Below are 25,723 nucleotides of genomic sequence, written 5' to 3'. Positions count from 1 at the left end.
AAGCTTTTCATTCCTGGTATCATTCCAGAAAATCTTCTCTGAACCCTCTCCAATGCTCGCTCATCCCTTCTCAAATAAGGCACCCAAAACTGTACACAGTACTGTGGGGTCTCACCAGCACCCCATTGAGTCTCATCATTATATCCCTGCTCTTGCATGCTATTCCTCTAGAAATGAATACCAACATTGTATTCACTTTCTTCACAGCCACCTCAACCTGGAGGTTAACCTTCAGGGTATCCTGCATGAGAACTCCCAGGTCCATTTGCACCTCAGAATTTTGAATTTTATCCCCATCTAAATAATAGTCTGCATGTCAATTTCTTGTACTAAAGTGGATGACTACACACTTCCCAACATTGTATTTCATCTGCCAACTCTTTGCCCATACTGCTAATCTATTCAAGTCTCTCTCCAGCCATTCATGTCCTCAGCATCACCAGCTCTATGACCTATTTTGGTGTCCTCTGCAAATTTAGACATAAAATTATCTATTCCATTATGCAATGTAAAATGAAACAGCCCTAACACTGACCCCTGTGGAACACCACTAGTACCAGGCAACCAACCCGAATAGGATCCCTTTATTCCCACTCTGTTTCCTGCCTATTAACCAATGCTCTACTCATGCTAGTATCCTTCCTGTAATTCCAGAAGCTCTCATCTTGTTAAGCAACATATATGTGGCATTAGTTAGCGTTTAATTTGGCCATCATCTTCAGCAAAGATATGTCTGCTGAAGAGCTTGTGTCTGGGATGTACTGTCCTCTATATGCATTTTGGGAATATACATTTTAAATTAATGTGCACTGTTCTGCAATTTGGTTCATGGAATAGCATGTGTTGCTTCTGCATGCTGTAAGTAAACAGAATGGGCAAGTTGTGTGGCTGATTTGCTACTGAAGTGGGCTATGACAGTTCACCAAATCATGTACAGGTAATCTGGTGTTTAGCAGAAAGAAGCACCTCCTATCTGTGCTTTTTAAATAGATCCTCAGAGATTTGCAGGTTACTCAGTGGATGACTGGGCATTTTTGGATGGAGAAAGCTGCATTGATGTTTCCCAAAATCTGTTCTGATTCTCCATTAAAGCGGACAATTTCATATTTATTCACCTTGTACTGCATTGAATCAGCTTGTCTAAGTTGGCCTGAAGCCTTTTTGTATCCTTCTCAAAACTTACAATCACGCCCAGTTTTGTGTTGTTGGTAAATTTAGTCATATTAGATTCTGTTCCGTCATTAAAATTATTGATCCCTGAGGTACCTAATTAATCACTACAGAGACTTGACACACATATTCTTGCTCTTTTTCTTTTGTCTGTCAACCAATTTTCAATCCATTCCAAGATGACTTTCAAGCCAAACAGAATTTGATAGCTAAAGGACCCAATCTCAAAACTAGAGCATAAAACAAACTGCTAGAAGAACTCAGTGAGTTGAGCAGCTTCTGTGGTGAGAGAGGAAAGGAATTGCCAAGATTTAGAGTCAAGACCTGTGTAAGATTGGAGAGAGAAGATAGTATCATAGAGTCATGGAGACAGAGCATGAAAACACACCCTTCAGCCCAACTTGTCCACGCCGACAAAAATGCCCCATTTAAATTTATCACACCTGCCTATGTTTGGCCCATATCTTATCCATATATCTGTCCAATCATTTCTAAAACATTGCAATAGGACCTGCCTCATTCACATCCACTGACAGCCCATACCAAACACCCAGAATCTGCTGTGTAAAATAAATAAAAAAAGGTTGCCCTTCAGGTTTCTGTTAAATCTCCCCTCCCTCATCTTAAACCTAAGTCCTCTGGTTACCGATTTCCCCTAAACTGGGTGCCAAAAAGAGAGGAGGAACAGTGATACGGGGACCAGTTGGTGATAGGTGGGTAAAGGATGATGGGCAGAGGTAGTCAGTGGGCAGGGGGATTTGAGAGAGCGATAATGGGGAAACATGAAGGGAGAGATGAATGGAAGATGGAACAGATAAAAGAAAAGAGAGGGGACCTGGTGAGTTGAGTGCCTGTGTCTGAGCATAGTAGGTGGATGGAACCAGAAGGGGAAGAGGGTGGAAAGGGCAATGGAAGCTGGAAGTGGAATGAGAAAAGGGATAAAAGTTAAAACTTTAAATTTATTGTCAGAATACATTCGTGGCATCACATACAATTCTGAGATTATTTTTCTTTGGGCCAGGGTTAGTAATTTCTATACTGATAACTGTAAACTGTACTCACCAGGATCTGTAATCAAACTGTGCAAATGCAGATGTAGGTACTGTATAAATATATAGTAATAAATAATGAACATACGAGTCCTGAAATGAGTCTCCGTATGAGCCTGAGTTTGACAGTTGAGGGGTAGGAATTATTTTTGAACCTGGCTGTACAAGTCCTGTGGCATATGCGACTCCTTCATGAAGGCACCAGTGAGAACAGAGCATGTGCAGTTTCTTGATAATTGCTGCTGCTCTTCAACAGTATTCTCATTGGTGAGGAGAGTTTTTTTTCCTGTGAGGTACTGGGCTGTCCACTACCTTTTGTAGGAATTTTCACTCAGAGGTACTGGTGCCACCGTGATGCAGACACTCATTTGTTGAGTTGTACTTTCTTATTGTTCAATGCTCTGTGAATGTCCCATTGGTAAACATTTCATAAGAAATAAATTCTGAAAATATTTTCCCAAGTTATGAAGCTATTTTTCATGGAATAAATCGAGATAAACTGTTTTCTACTCAGGTTTTTGCTGTTGTAGTTAACTTGACAGGAAAGAGCTTTGCTTGCTGTGTCTCTTAAATCTTGAGCGGAGTTCCAAATTGATATCCATGCCAAAAAAATTAACATTTTATTGACTGGTCACACTTATTGATGAGTTTTCATTTGAGCTTTGAAGACATCTTTGATAATTTAGACAGGTAAATAGTGGCCTTGGTTAGTCAATCTTTACTAAAATCTGAAACTGCAATGAGAATTTAGAAACAACCTCTGGAATTTGACGGGAAGGATAGTGAGAAACTGCTCTATGGTGTTTTGCCTTGAGATTATAGAATGCAATTATTTTGTAGTATTATTTTCTGATTTAATTACTTTTACACTCTGTTTTCATGTCATTGCAGAAATGGTATTAATTGAACTGAATTACTCTCATATAATTGCTGCTCTGAACAATTCACGTCATTGAGGAATAAAGCAGTTTACAATTCATACTGAACTTTACACTTTCAGAATGATCCTAGAGTCAGAGAATCAGAGTTTTCTTCATTGAGTCAGATGATACGAGTCAGTTTCCAAAAAAGTAATGTGAACTGGGTTTTGAAGATATTTAACTGATGCCTAATGAAAATATTTTTGTTGCAGGCCAAATATCATAATCCCAATCAAATAGAAATTAAACTTTTTATAACTAGCACAAATTCACATGAGAAACTGAGGAGTAATCAATGAAATATTTTGTGTTAATTCTTTAACAGTAACCTGATGCTCAAAACATTATCCTGAAGTGAAACATATCTAAAATGTACTTTTCATGTTTTATTTCCACCCCAGTAAAGCATTGATGGATCTACTCATTGATTTGTGCAGCCAAAATCATTTAAATCCAACCCATCATACCCTTGAACTTCAGTCCAGAGAGACGCACAAACCATTAGGCTTCAAGCCAAATACCACTGTTGGGATTTTGAATGTAGACAAAGTGCTCATAAAACAGAAAGTTATTGAGGATAAGCCAAGAAGATTCCAACTTGTAATGCCTGAAGTAAGTAACAAATCATGTAGTAAAATTAAATATAAATTATTTTAAGTTGTATGTGATATTAGAGCATCCAAAACATTTGCTATGAAAACTCTGCAGAACAGTGATTTAAAGTTTCTCACATATTCACAAACCACATGCTGTGCCAAATGTTTTGGAGTTTAGAACAATATACAAGAGTGCTGGAGAAACTGAGCAGTCTATGCAGCATCAATGGAAAGCAATAGGCAAGGTATGTTTCGTACCTGTGCCTGTACCCCTCTTCAGGAATGCCAAAAATCAAGCAGCCAGCCAAATAAGAAAGTGGGGGAGGAGGTGGTAGGAAGGGGAGGAGCATAGGTGGGAGTGGAAGGATTAGAGTGGTGGAAGGGGCAGAAGGCTGAAAAAATTGTAAAATCATGAGACATAGGAGCAGAAATAGGCTATTCAGCCAATCGAGTCTTCCCCAACTGACCAGCTTTCTCCCCATAACTTTTAATGCCCTGAATAATCAAGATCCTATCAATCTCTGAGAGGGGCAAGGAAGGGAAGAGGGTAGAGAGATAAAGGAATAAAGTTGAGGGATTTTTTGGCAAACCTGAAGAAGGGCTCAAACCTGAAACATTGATACTCCATGGTCAGCACTTTTGCACACTGCATTTGCAGACTTTTGGTTGACCTCAAGAGTTTTGTTAAAAAAATCTGTAAACTTTCAGAAGTGAGTGGAAGTATTGAAGGATAAGCTAAAATAATGCAGTGAAAGTTAATTTATGAATGCTATTTCTCTTAATGAAATAGAAGGTTTAAATTAATTGATAATATGATTTTTGTTTCTCCTTCATGAGTGAGTGCAATACTTTCATGCCAACTTATTAATGAAGTTCATGGTGTATAAATTAATGTTTATCTGTTTTGGTGTGCAATGCCATTACTTAATATCTAATGCAAATCTTGACTCTTACAGAAAACTGTGAGGCTGATTGTGAATTTCCAAAGGACACAAAAAGCTTTGCTGCGTGTTAGTCCACTTGTGCCTTTGCGTGAACTGTTACCTGTTATATGTGAAAAGTGTGACTTCAGTGTAGGTCATGTTGTACTCTTGAAAGATGACATCAGAAGGGAAAAGGTGGACCTTTCAAAATCACTGAATGATTTGGAAACAAGAGAATTGTATGCTCTGGATGCCAGTAGAGGTAAGTTTGGCTATAGACATATTTGCATTGACATTTGTTTAACTGAATGATTAGTTTACATTGCCTCAGTACTTTTCTCCCAGAGTATAATCAACTTGAAAAAATTGTGTGGTAAATTTTAAGGAAAATTTTGATTTATAATTTGAATTATGACTTGCATTTATAAATTTGTCCTAATCAGCATTCTGCTACTGAATGAAAACTGTATAATAAAGCTGAATATTAAAGAAGTAATTAAATTCAGGTTTGTTCAAATGGAGTAACAAATGTGTTGTAAGTGCTGGAATGTTTCAGGCAATTTGGGTTTTTTTTATAAGCTTAATATATTGAAATGTATGTACATCCAAGCCAGCAGAGACCCAATCACTTCTAACAATTGTCCCCATAATGTATCTGTAAAGAACACATTGATTTCTCATGATATTTTGTGATGTCATGTAGCTTATTCGAAAATAATTGTTTTTTTTAAGCAGATGTCATTGCCCTCTTGTTATTTACCTGTAAAATTGCATTAAATGGTAAGACATAAGTACATTAATGGTAAATGTAATATTGGCATTGCTGTTTTATTTCTGGCTTAAAAACAGCATATGTTGCAATGATCAAACTGACGTATACCATTTCAGATTTTGATGTGGTATTTTACTAAAATCAAAGCAAAAATTGTTGCCAAAGACTGAATGTCATGCAACAATCATAGGACTGAACAAGAGGGCATTTTGTTAGAAGACAAAGTTAAGGCATTCAAACACTATAATCATAGGGTTAAACAAGTGGCATGTTATTATAGAATGGGATTGAGATTGACTATTATACGCTGAAGTACTCGAGTGGTCAAAAGGACTCTGTATGGCAGAAATATTCCAATCCTATTTTTAAATTGAGTTTGTAAAGACTAATAGTCACTATTTTCCATGAACATGACAGAGCTGTGTCTGCAAATATTTAACTCTGAAGGAAAGCTCCCTAATTATCTTTCCTGGAAGTACATTTTCACCTCTATTTCAAGTGAAATATTGCTCAACTAAATACAGTGTGCAGGCTGAAGTTTTGTTACACAGTGAAAAATTAATAAACAATCTGTAAGAAATTCCTTTTGGTATAATTCTGGCTCAGTTTTGAAACAGTAAAACCCCTCATATGGGGATTTGTAGATGCCATATAGGTGAGTCTTCAGGTTACTTAAGACTCATTATTACAATGCCAAACTGATACACCTGCATAAAGAATAAATAGTTTAAAAGACAAAAATATGATACTGAACCTACACTGAATAAACTTCACTTGCATGAATACATAAACTTTAAAGCTTTTTACTTTATTTTCAGTCATATTCTTTGGAAACATTTAACCATCGCTGCATCTGCAAGTTCCTCATCCTCCATGGAGCCACCCAAAAGACAAACAATATCATAATTAACTCTCCTCCCAAGCTTACAGATATAGCCTTATTAATGTACTTAATAATATACTAATAAAGATAAAGCTTCTTACTTAACAGGGATAAGAAGATACTTTAGGAGAATCATCCCAATGGGGAATGGCCTCAACCAGCTCTGCATCATTGGATAATGGGATCCAATTTTGTTTTTTTTGGGAGATATTAGAGGGGTCAATCTTAAAATGAAATTGAATATTTATCAAGTGAAATTTGTTCAAATTGCTTTAGCGATAGAAAATGAATTGCAATAATTTGGAAGTCAGATATTGATTTGGAATTGGATCGTTGGCATGCAGAAATTAGGAGTTGTATGCCACTTGAAAAAAATTACATAATTTAAGAAATAGTTATCATAGGCTTTGGAAAATATGGAGCCTATATTTACAAAATGTGGGTATTAATATTTAAATGAATCTCAGACATTCCCTTTCTCCGATATAGTTTTCTATTTAAAGTATTTTTCTGCAAATTTAAAAAAAATCACAATCCAGTTTTGAAAGTGTTTCTTTAATGCTTAAGCAACGTCTACATGACCTTAAACCTCCTTTAAGATGATTACTGATGTTTTCTGAGGAATTCCATTTATTTTTCATTTTGTAGTCCTTCAGTCTGCTGCTTCAACTCTAAATTACAAAGGTACAGTATTTTTCATGCTTTTCTTTTCTTCATTTGCTGTTCTTCTGTAGCAGATCTTGTGCAAGTCCCCCATTGTGGTAATTGAAAGCTTGGTGGCTGCTGCTGGATGTCAAGAATGCTTGATTATAAATTGCATTGCCCATTGCTTTACATTAACATGAGGGTATAAATGTAATGTACATTAACATTTTTGTTTTTACAAAAGCAGTATTCATTATCATGAAAGCTGCTTGTTGTAATTTCTCTACTTTTCCCATGGCTGGATTTTAGATGATAAGACCATGACAGGAGTAGAATTATGTCATACACCTATTGAGCTGCTTCATCATTCAAATCATGGCTGATACATTTTTTCCCCTCACCTTCATTTTCCTTCCTTATCTCCATAACCTTTTGACACCTTACTCATCAAGAACCTATCCACCTCCACCTTAAATCTACCCAATGACTTGGCTTGCACATCTGTAGCAATGAATATCCCAGATTCACCATTGTCTGGCTCAAGAAATTTCTCCTCATCTCTGTTCTAAAGGAACATCATTTTATTCTGCGGCTGTGCCCTCTGGTTCTAGACTCTCCCACTACTGGAAACATCCCCATATCCACACTATCCAGTCTTTTCAATATTCGATTTCCAATCTGCCCCACCCCATCAAACCAATCCTTCTAAACTTCAGTGAGTAAAGGTCTGGAGCCATCAAACACTCTTCATATGTAAACCTTTGAATTCTTGGGATGATTTTCGTAAATCTCCTCTGGACCTTCAACAATGCAAGTGCATCCTTCCTGAGATATGAGGAGTCCATACAGACCATTAATGTGGTATGATTAATGCCTTACAAAGTCTCGGTGTTATATCTTTGCATTCTAGTCTCTCAATGTGAATCCTAATATTGCTTTTGCCTTCCTTATTACTGACTCAACCTTCAAGCTAATCTTTAGGAAATCTTCCACTTGGAAATCCTAAGTCCCTTTGGGCCTCTATTTTCTGAATTTTCTCCCCATTTAAAAAATAGCTTTTATTCCTTCTACGAAAGTGATGATCATACACTTCCCTTCACTATATCTCATCCTCCATTTCTTTGCCTATTTTTCCAACCATTCCAAGTCCCTCTGCATACTCCCTCCTTCCTCAATGCTACTCGCCCCTCCACTTATTTTCATATCATCTGCAAACTTGGCCACAAAGAGATCAATGCCATCATCAAAATTATTTATATTACAACGGGAAAAGTAGTGGACCAACACTGATTCCTACAGAACAACTCTGGTCATCAGCCACCATCTTGAAAAGGCTCCTTTTTTCTTATTCTTTGCTTTCCACCAATCAGCCAATTATCTATTCATGCCAGTACCTGTTCCATAATACCATGTGTTGCTAGTAGATGGCTGATTTGTTTCACAAAATTTTTCTATCTGTCTCTTAATAAACTCGTAGAAGTCTGTTCTTTTGAGTGATGTGGCATTGAAATGTATACATTGATCTGTATACATTTTCTTGCTTTTCCATTATTCCAATAGTTAATGTTAGTGGTGAGTGATCTGATAAAAGCCTCACTATACTATTTTTATCATTCTACTGTATGACTGGGCAGATATTAACAATAAATCAATCCTTGTATATGAATCATGTGCCCTTGAGTAAAATGAATCGTCTCTCTGTGATATTTAATTGCCTTGATAAGATTTAGATCCTTCGTATATGAACTTGTGGTTTTTGTTGCTTTCACCTTCATTAATGTTCTTGCAGATTTATCTAATATTGGGTCCAAGCATAAATTAAAATCTCCTCTGACCAATATATTTTGTCTTCCCTCTGCTGCTCTTAAGAAGATATCTTTCATAAAGGATTCATTGTTATAATTTGAAGCAGAGATATTCATAAGTGTTCATGCTTCTCCATAAATCCTTCAATGTGCCATTATATACTTTCTGGCCCAGTCAACTGACGAACTCTATATTAATAATGGTGTTTTTTAATTAATTATAATTGTTGCTACTCTTGCCTTTGAACCAAAAGAAAATGATATTATTTGTCCAACCCATGTTCATTTCAATTTGTCATGTTCCAATTTAGTAAGACGTGTTTCCTGCAGAAATATTATATCTACTTTTAATTTCTTTAAATATGTCAAGACCCTTTTCCTTTTCACTGGTCTATTTAACCCATTAATAGTGTTTTATCCATTCCATTTTTCAAACAAATATTGTATAACAATAAAATCTTTCTGACTTCTTAAATAATACTGCAAAATTTCCCTTTTAAGAAACATGCACATTTCCCCTTTTAAAAACACACACTTGTCCCTAATTCTGACGGTGACATAAACAGTAAAACCCAGAAGCCCACTAAAAAGGCCTGAAGAATTTACTCAACTATCTTTTGTGCCATTTTTTAAAAAGCACTCCTCTCCCGGCTCCATTTTCCCCCTTAGATCGGAGTCTTATTGTATTTGTATGTGTGAGTTCTTAGACAACACATAGATGAATGAAAAGTTTCTTTACTTTAAATTTGATGGAAACAGCGCATGGGGCATGCAATGAGGCTGCAAATCTCCATTGTAGATACAGCATCTGTGTGTCAGCCCCCCATTGGCAGCCAAGTCTAATCCAATAGTAAGGCATTGCTAGTTGCATTGCAACCATGATCACTATCATTACATCTCTCTTTCTTAAAACAAAAGTAGCTTACTTTTAACTAACATGTTTTCTTCGTTTAACTCTGCAATTTTAACTTTAACACCAAGAACTTACATTTTCATTATTATCAACATGGTTAACTTTTTTAAAACTTGTTTTGTGTGTTCACATTTACATACACTAAGACTTGAAGAGTGAATAAGATAACACTACTTCATTCTATAACAGGAGTCTTTAAATTTGCTCTATTAGTCTCTTAGGAGGATTCACATGTCTTGACGATCTCCTGATTGATTGTTTTTGAATATGAGTTGTTGCCTTAGATGGGCATTCAGGTTGTTGAACAGTATCCATCTTTTAATCTACTGTGGCTGGTCCCATTTGAACATCTCGATGAATTATTCGCAGAACAGCACCTTCATCTGTCAGAATGGAGTATGATATTGGCTGGACTTCACTAAGAAGAGTTCCCTTCTGAGTCCATAAGTTTGTTTTGTCTTTTATCCTTACTTGGTCACCAGTGTAGAGTTCTGGTAGTTTTTTTTTTGTTCCCCTGTCAAAATAATACTTTTGCTTTCCTTTCTGTTGTTCTTTGAATTTCCTCACTTTCTCCCCTTCTTTTGTTTTTAGGAGGTTCTCCTGAATGGGTAGGTTTGATCTTAGCCTATATCCCAGAAAGATTTGTGCTGGTGACGTACCACATTCGAACGGCATTGTGCCTTGTTCATCAGTCTTTTCACTGTCTGTACTGATTTTTCCATTAGACCATTGGACTGTGGAAAATGAGGACTTGATGTGGTGTGCACAAATTTCCACTCTTTGGCAAACTGTCAGAACTTTAAATTGCAAAACTGGGGTCCATTATGAAGACCTTGCTTGTCACACCATGTCTGGAGAATATGACTTTCATACTTGTTATTACAGCATCTGCAGTGGTGGTGTTCAATTTACACACCTCTGGATACAGGGAGTAATAGTCTGTTACTAAAAGATAGCCCTTACCTTGACATTGAAATAGGTCAGCGCCTACCTTCTAAAGAAGGTCTGTATGGTCCTGGGTGTGGCTTCAGTGTTCTGCAGGATTGCTTGTTTGATATTTCAGGCACATTATACAGTTTGACACTTCATTTGTTATATCATTGTTGATTACACCTCTTGTGCTCTTCCACTTTTCGATTCTGAGATGTCCTCCATGGATCCTTTTCAGCATCTCTTTTCTCAGACTCTTTGGTATAAGGATTTTGCTTCCTTTGTAGATGATAGTTCAGTCCTGCAGTTCCAGTACTCTGAAATGTCAGATGAGCAGTCCTGCTTCATGTTGGGCCATCCATCCAAGATGTTTTTTCTCAGTTGTTTCAGTGTTTCATCTTTGTTTGTCTCTGACTTTATGAGCTCCATTTTTGCATCTGATATGGGCAATGCACTTGTGAATGTGTCCACGAAGGCATTCATGTCATTATCCATTTTGGTGTTTGCGAGCTCTCTCATGTCAACAGCTCTAGACAAGGTGTCTGCTGTGTACATTAGCTTACCCAGAGTGGATGCTACATTCAGTGTATAGTGTTGCAGCCTAATCATCATTCTTTGCATTCTAAGTGGACATTCATTTAATGGCTTTTAGAACAATGTAATCAAGGGATTATGGTCAGTCTCTACACTGATTGCTTGTCCTGTCACAAACTGATGAAATTAAAGATGCTGAGCAGCTCCTTTTCAATTTGAGTGTATCATGTCTCCGCGTCTGTCATTGAGCGTGATGCATACACAGTGGGTTGCCAGTCATCATATTTTTGCAGAAGAACTGCACTGAGCCCACTATGTGATGCATCTGATGATATCTTGATGGGTCTCGCTGGGTCGTAAAACCTCAGAACTGGTTCCTCTGTGAGCAGTTTCTTTAGTTCCCTCCATGACTTTTCATGTTCATGATTCCACTCCCATTCAATGTTCTTTTCTGTTAGTTTTCTCAATGGAGCCATCTTTTCTGAGAGGTTGGATATGAATTTACCCATATAGTTCTGAATGTCCTTTTTGCATTGTTGCCTTGGCATGTTCCTAAAGGTGGACACCTTTCTGGGATCTGGTCTGATGCCCTCACTACAAATAATATTTCCTACAAATGTTAGTTCTGTCACCCCGAGCTTGCATTTCTCTCTATTCAGTTTCACGTTTGCTTTCCTTGTTGCTTCCAGCACTTTGCTTAGTCTCCCATCATGCTCCATTCTCATGGTTCCTCATACTATAATGTCATCCATTGAGGTATCAACTCCGTCCAGGTGCTCATAGACCCTATGGATAGTTTTGTGATACACTTCAGGAGCTGAGACAATTCTGAATGGTAACCTTAGAAATCTGTATCTGCCAAATGGACACTGAATGTGCACAGTTTTGAATTTGCTTCATCCAATATCAGCTGCCAAAATCTTGATGATACATCTAACTTGTTCAAAACTTTGCATTTGCTAACTCTGACATGATTTCTTCACCGTAGGAAGCTTAAAATGTTCCCTTTTTATTGCTCTTTAGATCTCTTGGATCCAGGCAAATTCTCAGCTTTCCATTCTTTTTGTCCTCAACAATGAGTGAACTCACCCATTCTGTTGGCTCATCTACCTTCTGAATTATGTTCAGGCTTTTCATCCTGTCCAAATCTGCCTTTAGTTGCTTTTGAAGCGCAAATGGAAGTTTTCTGCATGGATGTATTATCGGTGGCACACATTTATCCCCTCTGCTTATGTGTTCTCCTGAAAGGCAGGCTAGACCCTGAAATAATTCATTGTATTCTTTCAAGAGTTCATCATAGACTGTCTCTCCTTCACTTTCCACAACGAGGACTCTTTTTCCTGGTTCAGTTTCTCACAAGCTGTTAAGCCTAGTATGGCCTGTATATCCTTTGCTACCACAATGAATGCTAGCATGTGCTCTTTTTCCATATGTTTCACTTTGACCATGCACTCTCCTTGCACTGGTATATCAGTACCTGAATATCCTGTCACCTTCACTTTTGTTCCATACATCTTTGGTCTGGGGCTAATCTTCTTGAAATCAGTCTCTGATATTACATTAATTTGTGCTCCAGTATCCAATTTAACTGAAATGTATATGTCATTCACTTTTAATTTCAATATCCAGTCTTTGTTTTCTTTCTTGTTTTCAATCACAACATCTACATAGAATTCCTCTATCTCCCTTACATCTACTGCATGAGCTTTGCTTTGTTGCACTTGGTCCCTACAGCAATGGGCGTAATGGTTGCTTTTGTTGCACATATAGCATGTTTTACCATATGCTGCACACTTTTTTGGTAGGTGTTGTGTACCACATCGATGACATGGCTTTCAATTTTCCCTTTCATTTTTGTTCACTGGCCATCCCTCTCTTTCCACTTTGGCATGCTTTTTGTTAAACAGTTTACATCTATGTTGCAGCTAGTTTCACTGAACAGCTCTTTTGCCTGTGTTTTTACAGTTTCTGTAGCTCTACAGAGTGCTATGGTTTTTTCCAGGACTAAATTTCACTCTAAATTAGACTCTTATCTGGAATACCACACACAAGTCTGTCTTTTATCAGCAAGTCGGTCAGTCCACCAAATTCAAATGTTTTGCTTCTGTTTCTCAATTCAATCTCATCAATACATGTGAAAAATCTGTGGCTCTCAAACATCACGTTACTTTTAGGGATGCAGGTTGCCTCAAACTGTTCCATTTTTTTTCCAGTTTAATTTTGTCTCCTTCAGCAGAAAATGTGAAGTTATCATACACCTCCAGGGTTTCATCATCCATGACATGTACGAAAAGTACGTTTTCACTTTTTTCTCGTCCGCTCCGACTGCCACTAAATACAATCCAAAATGCTGCTTACATCTGTTTCAATTTTCAGCCACATTATCTGTCAGATGAAGTTTCATGGGTAGATGTAATTCATCCATTTTTTCATTGTGTTAGTTTCTCTTCACTGATCAGTTGCTGACTTTAGATTTTTCCTTTTAAAATAATTTCCTTCATCTCACTTTTGACACTATGTTTCATCTTGTTTTCATATGTGTGAGTTCTTAAACACATGGATGAAGGAAAAGATTCTTTGCTTTAAAGTTGATGTGAGCAGCACGAGGCATGCCATGAGGCTGCAAGCCTCTATTACAGATAACATTCTGTGCGCCAGCCCCCTGCTGGCAGCCAAGTCTAATCAAACAGTAAGGCATTGCTAGTTGCATTACAACCATGATCACTATCATTACACCATCCTGCCACTTTCCTCTCTGCTTTCCTTTTCCCTCCAGAGTTCTCCATTATTTTTTTTTCTTTTAGCAGTAAATAAGATGGTTTAATACTACAAAAATGAAAAAAAGATAAATTTTTCAGTTAGCCCTGTTTTAAAGCAGTCTTTTCAATCTTCTTATCTGCAGCTTTCATTAAAAAAAATTCATTCCTTCTTATTCTTGAAAATTTTCAACCCTCAGTGTCACTTGATAAGTCATTGAGTATTTTAAGTTCTTAGATTGCAGTTGTCACTTTAGCTCTTCAAATTATTTTCTTTGTTTGACCAAGGCAGGGTTAAATTCATGGAAAAACATTACTTTTTCATTGTCCACCATTAATGGGCTATTCTTATTTTTTGAACATTCATATGGTGCTCCTGGAAAATTAAAAAGCCTTACTAGGACTGATTGAGGTCATTGATCGCTGTTTCTTCTGGGTACGAAAGTACCGTATGCCCTTTCTATTTGCAGATTTGTATTTAGCTTGTTTCTCCCCAACATTTGTGGGATTCATGTTGCAAAAAAGCTCTCTGGTTCTTTTTCCTCGATTCCTTCTCTCAGTCCAATATTACATTATTACAACTGCTGAAATTTTTCATCCAGTGAATCTTGTCCATCATTCCTTTTCTGTCTGTGTCCCATGTTTTTGCTTTTTCTTCCAGAGTCTTTAGCCTGTCTTTTGTTTTGTCCAGCTCAGCCTCCACTTGCGTCATTTGTTCTGTTAAGTCTTTCACGCTTTCTTTAATTTCCGATATCATTACCAATATGTCTTTTGTCACTGATTCAACGCTTGTCTAGTGAGTGCACAAAACTTCTATCTTGTTCAAGATATTGGCCAGCTCTGCCAGGTTCAGCTGGTCCCAAGGCCCCTTCTGTACTATTCCTCATTAGGCTTTCACTTGATGTTCCCACCTGAGCTGCTGTTTCTTCAGTTTTTGTTTTTGGTTGCCTTGGTCATTTATTACTAGTTTTATCCATTTTTGACAATGAAATTCTGATTTTTGAACTTTAAAACTGTCTTTTTAATACTTCTCCTGGAGAGCTCTTTCAGAACATATCTGCTCAGATCCTCTGCACTGCCACGCCCCCAAGATATTGCCATGTTAAGACATTCTCAGTGTCACATTTGACCTCATCAAAGTTTCCTTTTCTACCTATGGAATGCTTCTCAAAATTGGCACTCAACTATACATGTGTTCTTTACAGATTTACACCATTCTAATGAACGCGACCAATGTGTTTTCCTTCATTGTCAGTAAACTTGGTGGATTCATCGTACATCCTCAGCCAACTTGCATTTTTTTTCATGATGTTGAACTTCATACCTTTCTAATTTCCTCCATCTCACCTTATATATTTCTGACATTTTTGCTTCCCTATTTTAATCCTGTTGATTCTGGAAATATTCAGCATATTCAACAGTTTGGAAGATGTATCTCCCACATGGAAGATAAAATGCTGTTGTCCAGCTCATGCTGAGCCATGTTATAAAAGTGTCGGGGGGCACAGATGGATTTGGAGCAGAATGAATGTGGTAGGCAAGCGTCTCTAGAATCTATACAATGTTGGAAGAGAGTGACTGATGTATGTATCATCTCTGTCATACCAATGAAAACCTGCAGAATGGAGATATAATGTTTTGTGCATATTATCTTCTCCAATACTAATAGTTTGCTCAGGATAACTACTTTGAGCTGCTCATTCAGACTAATTGATCATTATCTTTTTAAAGACACGTTTTGCTCTGACATTTTTAGATCTTAATACATTTATAAAAATTTTTGCTTTTTTTAAATGATAATGTCCAATGAATCTGTAGCATTCTGCTTTTGTTTCTTGTATTGATCTCATATTCCACTTCCCTATTTTTTGTCAGTTCACTGGTCATTATTAACTTCTGAAATTTTTCCAGTCATAGAATTATGGAATCAAAGAGTCAGACATCTCAAGAAAGGCTCCCTCAGCCCAATTCATCCATGCCAACCAATTTGGTTTTCTTGACTCGACCCTTTTATCTGCATTTGGTCCTATCTGTCCCAACTGCTGTTCAAATGTTGTAATTGTCCTTGATTATGTCATTTTCTCTGGAACTCATGTAGACATTCACTGCCATCTGAGTTAAAAAGTCATCCTTTAAGTCCCTCTCACATTAAACCTTTGTCCCGAGTTCTAGAATCACTTACCCTGGGAGAATGAGTATTAATTTTACCGATACCCCTCGTGATTTGATAAACCTCAATAAGATACCCTTCAGTCTCCTGTGCTTGTGGGAATAAAGACTCATCTATCCAACCTCTCCATGTAACTTAATCCTCCAGTCCAAGCAACATGTTGGGGAATCTCCTCAGCGTTCCATCCAACTTACTGTTATTTAGTAAAGCACAAAAGTCTGCAGATACTTTGATTTTAGTAATATTTCTCTGGTGTCCGTTAGCCTCAACCTCTGGTCCCATCTTTCCGAATTCCTCTAGCTTTGTTCCACTCTCCCTCTCTCTCTCTCTCTCTCTCTCTCTCTCTTTCCTTTTCCCTGTGTCTCATTTCACAGAACCAAAAACAACACCTTTTCACCCAATCAATTCCCACCTTCTGTCCTTTCATCATAACAAATGGACAACTTCTGTCTGTTGCTCTATACTCCTCTCCTTCTCTTGTCACGAGCTTTTTTAATATAGCCCCTTGCCTGCTTTTTATCATATCTTGAGGAAGAGCTCAGGGCCAAATGTTAATATTATATCTTTAACTCCTGTAGATGCTGCAAGACTTTCTGAATTATTCCAGCATTTCTGTATTTTTATTGATACTCATTCTATAGCTGGGTGACTAGAGCTGCACACAGTACTCCAAGTGTGGTCTCACCAAGCTGTATCATGAGGTCCCAACTTTTATACTTGATATCCCATTCTACGAAGGCCTGTATCCCCACTTATCGCCATTCCACATTTTGGCCCTGCCATTTGATGTGTATGTCTTCACCTGGTTTGACTCACCAAACATAAATTCTATTTTCCACTCTTTTTCCCACCTTCCAAACTGATTGAAATCATGTTGTACACTTAGATGTATATCCCCAGTGTTGGGTATAAGTCTGCCCTCTGCTGGACATCATGATGCCCTCATCATGATCTCACCCTTCCATACATATATTTCACCCTGTGTTTCAGGTTAAATGTGGTGACACACCACTGGCCTACTGCAGGGGGAAACCTCTGTACTTGCAGAACAGCATGGGGACAAGACAACACCTGTCGGCTGTCAATCAGCCGACCTGAATGGGCCAAGCCCCAACCGGTTGGGTGTCAATCACCCTCTGGGATATAAGCCTGAGCCGGCCCTTCGAAGTCACTCTCAGAGTTTACAGCAGCTCTCCTCATAGCTGGCTCTGTGGAAGTTTATGTCGAATAAAGCCTGATGTACACTGTTTTGGTTTTGTGCATTTGCTTCTGACTGACAGTGTACCACAATGAGAAAGCATCATGTCTCAGAGTCTTAATTGTGTGAGTGCATACACAACATCCACTGTCTACTGCACCACCACACTTTCAGTGTCATCTGCAGCTATACTAATTGCTTTAATTAACTACATTGCCTTCCAGATTGTACATATGGATGACAAACTGTGGCACCAGCACCAATCCCTGTGACACACCACAGATCCCAGCCCTTCAATCTGAGTAGCAAACTTTCATTACTACATTCTGTCTCCTACAATCAAGCTGGTTTTAAATCCAGATGGCCAAACCATCTTATATCCCATGCCACCCAACTTTCCTGAAGGCTCTGCCATTCTGGTCAAAGGACTGCTGAAGTCCATAGATTCAATGTTTCATGTCCTATCTTACTGAATCCTCTTGGTATCTTCGTATAGCTATATTTGGCAACATTATGCCTTTTCCATTAATCCTGTTTTGATATTTTTTCAAAGGGAATTCGCATTACTTGTCAACTATGTATTACAGATCCTTTTCTCTTTATCCATAATTCCAAAAACCTCCCAAAACCAAACATTTTTACTGCATGTACAGTATATTTTCAGATGTTCTAGAGAGAGTGAGGAGAGAAAGCTGCTTGGGTGGGTGAGTGGTTAGAGAGCGAGGAGAGAATGCGGCTAGTGCGGCAAGTGGGGAAAGAGCAGCAGCACAACTCTGGCAGATGAGTGAGGATAGAACGTGACTTGGACAGCGAGCGAGAAGAGAGCGATTAGAGAATGCAACTTGGACAACAAGTGGGGAGAGAGCGATTAGAGAATGTGGCTTGGGCGGTGACCAGGGAGAGAGCAGTAGTGTGACTCGGGTGGGCAAGCGGGAAGAGAGTGAGGAGAGAATGAGGCTCGAGCGGGAAGAGAGCAAGGAGAGAACGCGGCTCGAGTGTGGAGAGAGTGAGGAGAGAACACTGCTCGGATGGCGAGTGGGGAGAGAGCAGGTGAGCTGGGCTGAAAGGAGACAGACAAGGGTGCGGTGGAGCTCAGCAGGGTGAGCCTCTTTTTGTTTTAATTAGGGATTAATGGCCGTCTTTGTGACCCATAGTCCTCTACGCAGATGGAACCGCTTTGTGTTTCCTAGAGTGGTTCCAACTGCATAGTGGAATTATGGGAAATGATGACAGCCATTGATCATTGAGCCAGCTTTAATATGGAGTTGTTCCATGAAAAGGGTTTATAGTTTGTCTGTACTGTCATTTTAATTCTATAATCCGTAATAATATGAATACTGAGAAGCGTTTGGTTGAAAGGATCTCAGATAAAAGGATAAGCACCAGATGTTTGAACCATCTCAGTCTCAACCAGTAAGTTGTTTATTTGAATCTTTTCCTGTGACCATGATCTTCAGATTTTGGCTCTCCTCCAAGTCTAAATCTGGACATGAGACTTCCAAGGTCTCCTGATAAGAGGAGACCTACCTGTTAGTGAAGAGATACATGAGTGTTTTGCCTTGGCCCTGAAAGCTAACCTTCTACTCTGACAACATTGCCACATTAATGTCAGTGACCTCTTCAGACAACTTAACACTGACTCTCCACACCTTGTTTCTTTGCCTCCCCATCCAATCCTCTCCTATCTTTTTCAATATTTTTATTAATTTAATTTAGTAAATGTAACAAAGATAAATAAACATGAATAGAACAATAATCAAATTTATATAATACCAATATCAGTAATGACAAAACCTACATTACATTAAAAAAAAACATGCAAAAAGAATAAAAACAAACTGGCTAATCTACAAATTTGACCCCCTACCTACAGAAGGTGTTGTTAAAATACATAATCCACTATGTGATCAAGAAAAAAAACCAATGCGGTCAAGAATCAAAAAATAGTTAAGATTACCAATATGAGGGATAATGAAGAAACCCCATAAAGAAATAAAGTTTACATTGATTACAGTAGTGGAACATCTGATTTTTTTTCTAAAGACAAACAAGCCATCATATCAGAGTGAGTGAGAGTGACAGCATCTTTCCATTTCAATAGCCTTCTGGCAATCAGGGAAGCAAAATCTGAATTCAATGTCAGATCATTGGGCTCGTATATTCCAAGCAAGGCAATAAAAGGAGATGGAGCCAAATTAATATTAAGAACAAAAGATAATGTACAAAATACACCTTCCCAATAATTGAGAAGAGAAGGATGTAACCAAAATATATGATACAATGAACTATCTTTTGTTTTACATTTATTGCATTTTGAAGATAAGTTAGGATAGAACTTAGCCAATCGGGTTTAGAATAGTTAAGGATGTAACCAAAATATATGATACAATGAACTATCTTTTGTTTTACATTTATTGCATTTTGAAGATAAGTTAGGATAGAACTTAGCCAATCGGGTTTAGAATAGTTGGCGTTGATGTACTACTTCAAGTTGGAACGGCAAATCTGTAGCACAAAGAGAAGATGAATTAATATTTATCAAAATAGTAGCCCATGTAGCCTCAGAAAATATTTGTTGGAAATCTTGTTCCTGTAGTTTTTTAAGTCCATCCAGGGAACTATCCTTAGATAGCAAAAGTAGTTCATACAGGGCAGACAACTGGCATTTATGGACTGGTTGAAAATTATACATTTTCCCTAAAACCTTAAACTCCAAGCCCTGAGGAAGTCTCAAAAATAAAAAAGTTCAAAAAATTCCTAACCTGTAAATAAAGAAAAAAATGGCATCTAGGTATATTAAATTTAGCAAATAGTTGTTCAAGAGGCAAGATTATGGTCGATTAAAAAGGTTCAAGAAAGATTGGGTGCCGAAGGTAGACCATTGATAAAAACCAATATCTTGAACCGAGGAGGAAAAAATAATTACTTAAGATTGGACTAACTAATAAGAATCTATGGTATCCAAATTGTTTCCTGAATTTAAACCAAATTCTCAATGTATGTCCAATGACAAAATTATCTAATAATCTAGAAGCAGAGAAGGGTAAAGGAGCTCCAAATATTGAAATAAGGGAGAGCTTTTTAGTCAATTTAATTTCTAAATTAATCCACCCTGAAGCACATGAAAGAACCTGTGATGAATCAAAAAAATAACGTATCTGATATTAGCTGTACAATAGTAAAATCTAAAATTAAGCAAAGCCAAGCCTCCATTTAAAAAATATTTTTAAGGAAAGTTTTTTTTAAGACAGAGTTCAAAGAATCATAAAAGGTTTCAGGAACAAAAACGGGTACAGCTTGAAAAATGTATAAACATTTTGGCAGGATATTCATCTTAATAATATTAACATGTTCAATTAAAGACGTTAAGTCAAGGACTTCTTAATAGGATTCAGTAGGGTAAGAAAAATTTCCTTTAACAGGTTATTAAATTTCCAAGTGATAGTAATACCCAGAAAATTAAATAGATTATTGACTATTTTAAAAGGGACAGAGGAATCTAAAGAGTTAGAAGAGTCCAGTACAAACATCTCACTTTTCTGTAAATTTAATTTGTATCCTAAAAATTGACCAAATTGCTGAAGAAGAGATAGAATAGAGGGAATTGATAGATCCGGATGGCGAGTGTCTGCATAAAGAGATACTTTATAGACACCTCCAGCTCTGGGAATTCCAGAAATTTCACCCGATTGTTGAAAGGCCACGGCTAAGGTTCTAATGCCAGGTTAAATAGCCAAGGGCTTAAAGGGTAACTTTGTTCCACGATGCAATTTAAAAGTTTTGGATTTAATTGAATTAGTAAAAATGGAATCTAGGAAATAAATATATCAATTTTATCCAATTGATAAATTTGGGTCCAAAATTAAATTTTCCTTACATAGTAAATAGATATTCCCATTCCACCCTGTCAAATGCTTTGTCAGCATCTCAGGAAACAATACATTCAGAGGATTGAACAGTGGGGGAGTAGAGAATATCTAACAAATGGCAAACGTTAAATTGAGAATGATGACTTTTAATAAACACAGTCTGGTCTTCAGAGATAATAAGAGGTATAATAATTTCTAGCCTGGTGGCTAAAATATTTGATAATATCTTCGTGTGCACATTTAAAAAGGGAAATTGGTCTATAAGAGGAACAGTTTAATGGGTCCTTATTCTTTTTAAGTATTCAAGTAATTGAGGCTTTATAAAAAGCTTCTGGTAGCTTCCTACTTGCGAAGGATTGAGATAAAACTAAATCCAATTGAAATATCAATAGGTGGGAAAATATATTATAAAACTCTGCAGGGAAGAATCCTCTCCTATCTGAGCTCTGCTCTAATCTCTGCAAGCACTTCCTCACCTTGTAAGTGAATCTGAATCTATTTTCTTTGTCAGTGCTAAATGTACACTAACAGTGGAAAGCCTATCTTTTCCTCTAAATATGTTTCATGCAGCCATCATGGAGCCAAGCTTGTCAATCAGGTTGTCTTTTGGAAAAAGCCTTTTGGAAAAAAAAAGCACGCACTGTTCCATTAAAACACTTTCAATTCCTCTCTTGAGAAATGTGCATCCATTAGATCTGTACTTTCCATGGAGAACTGTTAGAAGAAACATTTGAGTTAATAATTTTTGGAAAAAGTATATTTGTCATGGAAACCAATTTATCTTCTCACATTTCCTATTTTTGTTTGTACTGTTTCAATTATTTTGACTTTTGACCAGTAAAATGGTCAGCTAGTAAAATAATAATGTGATCTCTATTTTCTTTTGGTTATGTAATGTGGATCCAAATCTGGAAGGCGTATAAGCTGACACATGAGCACCTTTTCTTCCATGAAAAATGCCACCTGATTTGTTGAATATTGCCAGGTTTTTGAGTTACAATTTTTCTGTTTGAAATTAAGCCTCCTTATGAAAATAATAGACAAACACATGTTTGAATGTTTTTTTTATGTCTTGGACTTCACTTAACTAGTGACCTATCATGGACACTCAACATCTCTTCACTTGTCAGGAGTGTGCAACAGCACTTCCTGAGAAAACTGAATCAGGCAAGGCTACTGTCCACTATTATGTTAACCTTCTATAGGAGCTCTATCAAAAGCATCCTGGCTGGCTGCATCACAGTGTGGTATGGTTGATGCAGAGAAATGGATTGGAGGGTCACTGCAGTCTCCCTCCACACCCCCACTCCCGCATTGAAGTAATCTACCGGGATCAATGTCTAAAGAGGGCGCACAAAATCATTGAGGATCCCTTCCACCCTGCACACAGCATCTTTCAGCTGTTGTCAGGGGAGAGATAGGGGAGTGTCAGAGCTAGCACCACCAGGCTGAGGAACAGCTCCTTCCCATGGGCACTGAGGATGCTGAATGACCGAAGGACCTGCTCACAGGAAGCATCCAAAACTCTCATATGTACAAAAAAAATTATTTATATAGATGAAATACTTGCTCTGCATATGTAATGTTTGTCTGTATGTGTATTATGTCTGGTTGTGTGTCTGTGTTTTGCACCGAAGACTGGAGGACGCTGTTTTGTCAGGTTGTACTTGTACAATCAGATGACAATAAACTTGACTTTTTCATTGAATTGGTGTAAGATGCTTAACTAGACAGAAATGTTAAAATAAATAGGGTCCAAAAACTGAAGATTATATTCATGATTTTCAGAGTTCACGTTAAAGGTTTCTTCAATTTAGAAAAAAAAATGTCTGTGAATTCAAATCTTGTATCCATTGTCTGGATATTTAATGCCAGATAGTATTAATATCTATATAAGGAAAATCTCTGCTAATTGCCACTAACCACGTTTGACAAATAAGGATTATTCGGAGATGCTGGCTGGTGAAAACTTCTGCAATGCTGCTTATTGGAGCATGCCAATTGCAGGGTGCTCGTTAGTCTGTATATAAACACTTGTGTTGTTTTTCTGAGGATGTAAGGATTTTAATTTGACCCTTTGGTGAATTGGTAAACTCTAAACTGAGGTTTATTTTTACAGACTTGAGCCAAAATGATTTAGCTATCACGGGCATGAATGAAAAGCGAGACAAGGGATTATTAGGCTTTTTGAAAATTGGCAAAAAGAAAACAAAGGTAAGCACAATATTTTTGATCTCAGTCATTCTGTAGGTTAGTGAAATATTCTGCAGCTAACGTTGTACCTTGATTTTTAAAAAAATCTCTAACATTGTTTGTTAATTTTGTTTTATAAAGAATTAATAGAAACATAGAATATTACAGCACAGAAAAACAGGTCATTCGATCCATCTGGTCTGTGCCAACCAATAAAAGTAGCTAATTCCACTGACCTGCTCTCATTCCATAACCCTTCACCTCTCCTATCCATGTATTTATCCAATTTATTTTTAAAACTCAAGATTGAATCTGCATTCACTACATCAGATGGCACCTCATTGCATACTCCTACCACACTCTGAGTGAAAAACTTTTCCCCAATGTTCCCCTTCTACCTCTCCCCTTTCATCCTAAAGCCTCATGTATTTATCTCCCTCATTCTAAATGGAAACGCTCTACTCATATCTAATTTGTCTATACCCCTCATTATCTTATAAACTTCTATCAAGTCTCCCCACATTCTTTTTCGTTCTAAGGAGTATAGACCTAACCTGTTTAACCTTTCTTCGTAACTCAACTCCTGAAGACCCGGCAACATCTCAGTAAATCTTCTCTGCGCTCTCATTTTATTGATATCTTTCCAGAGGTGCACACAATATTCTAAGTGTGGTCTCACTAATGACTTGAATAACTTCACCATAACATTCCAACTTCTATACTGAATATTTTAATTTATAAAGGCTAAGATGCCAAATGCTTTCTTTACATCCACCTGCAACGCCACCTTCAGGGAATAATGTGTATGTATTCCTAGATCTCTGCTCCTCCACACTCCTCAATGGCCTACCATTTACTGTTTATGTCCTACCTGATTCGCTTTTCCTCTTTCCAGAGGTGCACACAATATTCTAAGTGTGGTCTCACTAATGACTTGAATAACTTCACCATAACATTCCAACTTCTATACTGAATATTTTAATTTATAAAGGCTAAGATGCCAAATGCTTTCTTTACATCCACCTGCAACGCCACCTTCAGGGAATAATGTGTATGTATTCCTAGATCTCTGCTCCTCCACACTCCTCAATGGCCTACCATTTACTGTTTATGTCCTACCTGATTCGCTTTTCCAAAGTGCAACACTTCACACTTATCTGAATTAAATTCCATCAGCCATTTAACTGGCCCAATTTCCCAGCTGGTCAGATCCCTCTGCAAGCTTTGAAAATCTTCCCCACAGTCCTTTACATGCAGTCCTTGCATACCTCTGATTGTCGTCCACTTTACTATCTTCTCTAACACTCTGGTTCCTCTCCCCCTGCAAATCTATTTTAAACCTCCCAAAAGCAGCATGAACAAAACAACCCACAAGAATGTTAGGCCCCCTCCGATTCCCGCCTGAACAGGTCCCGCCTTCCCTGGAAGAGAGCCAAGATATCCTGAAACCTGAAGCCCTCCCTCCTGCACCATCTCCTTCACCATAAGAAATAAGAACAGGAGAAGGCATGTAACCTGTTGAGTCTTCTCTGCCATTGAATAAGATTATGGTGATCTGACTGTGAACTTGGTTCCGCCTGCTTACCCTTTCCCCATAACCATTTATTTCCTACTTTGCAAAAATCTATTTAACGGTGTCTTAAATATATTTAATGAGCCCCCTCCACTGCTTCCTTAGTTGGAGAATTCCACAGATTCACTATTCTGTGGTAAAAGCAGTTCCTCCTCATCTTCATCCTAAAATTTCTTTCTGGAACCTTGCGACTTTGCATCTCCTGCCTCTCTCTTATCAATCCTTTTTATAATTTTGTATGCTCTGATAAGATCCCCCTCATTCTTCTGAATTTTAGTTAGTGGAGTCTCAGGGCAACTCAATCTCCTGTCATGGGCTAAATCCTTTATTTCTGGAATCCACATGGTGAACCTTTCCTGCACTGCCTCCAGAGCCAGTTTATATTTTCTCAAGTATGGAGACCAGAACTCCAGGAGTGACCTCATAAGTACCCTGTTGCAGCTGGACACCCCCCGCCCCAGCACTTTAATTCAATACCTCTACCGATGAGAGCCGATAACCTAATGCTCCCTAAAACCAATCTTTCTGCACAAGCTCCTCCAAACATTTTGCAGTCTTTCACTGACACTGATAAGCATGAGATAACCAAAACATGACAATAATTACTCCAGCCAAGCATCATTCAAGGTGATAAGTTAATCAGACTAATAGTGGTGGGAGCGGTGGTTTGGTGATTAATTTATCTGTTGCATCTCAACATGCAACAGTATTCTCGATCCACTAGGATATGGCAACCTGAGAGAGCTAACTCAACAAACTCCTTCATCTCTCTTAAACTTTGCTCTTATTTAACTGACCTCATCTCTGACAGATCTGAGGAACTT

General features: G+C 37.7%; 1 protein-coding gene and 1 long non-coding RNA gene across 7 annotated transcripts in view; one reads left to right on the top strand and one right to left on the bottom strand.

Moving 5' to 3' along the window:
* cobl (cordon-bleu WH2 repeat protein) overlaps positions 1-25,723 on the top strand; it is a 389,570-nt gene that overhangs the window by 167,555 nt on the left and 196,292 nt on the right. For both annotated transcript variants that reach the window (XM_069912158.1, XM_069912164.1), the window contains exons 4-6: positions 3,541-3,751; positions 4,692-4,920; positions 23,253-23,347. In XM_069912158.1, coding sequence (XP_069768259.1) covers positions 3,541-3,751; positions 4,692-4,920; positions 23,253-23,347 — 535 coding nt within the window. The remainder of the gene's footprint in view (positions 1-3,540; positions 3,752-4,691; positions 4,921-23,252; positions 23,348-25,723) is intronic.
* The window catches only part of LOC138750117 (uncharacterized), a 95,015-nt gene continuing 76,144 nt past the window's right edge, over positions 6,853-25,723 (bottom strand). For 2 of the 5 annotated variants that reach the window (XR_011349094.1, XR_011349086.1), the window contains one exon: positions 6,853-7,096. This is a non-coding gene — a long non-coding RNA (uncharacterized lncRNA). Of the gene's footprint in view, positions 7,100-19,616; positions 19,770-25,723 lie in introns of those variants that run through there. The other 3 variants (XR_011349095.1, XR_011349097.1, XR_011349083.1) reach the window with 2 other exon arrangements.

Source organism: Narcine bancroftii, chromosome 1 (assembly GCF_036971445.1).
Source record: "Narcine bancroftii isolate sNarBan1 chromosome 1, sNarBan1.hap1, whole genome shotgun sequence".
NCBI lineage: Eukaryota > Metazoa > Chordata > Chondrichthyes > Torpediniformes > Narcinidae > Narcine > Narcine bancroftii.
Note: the sequence above shows the minus strand (reverse complement) of the source record. Positions and strands in the feature narration are given on the sequence as shown.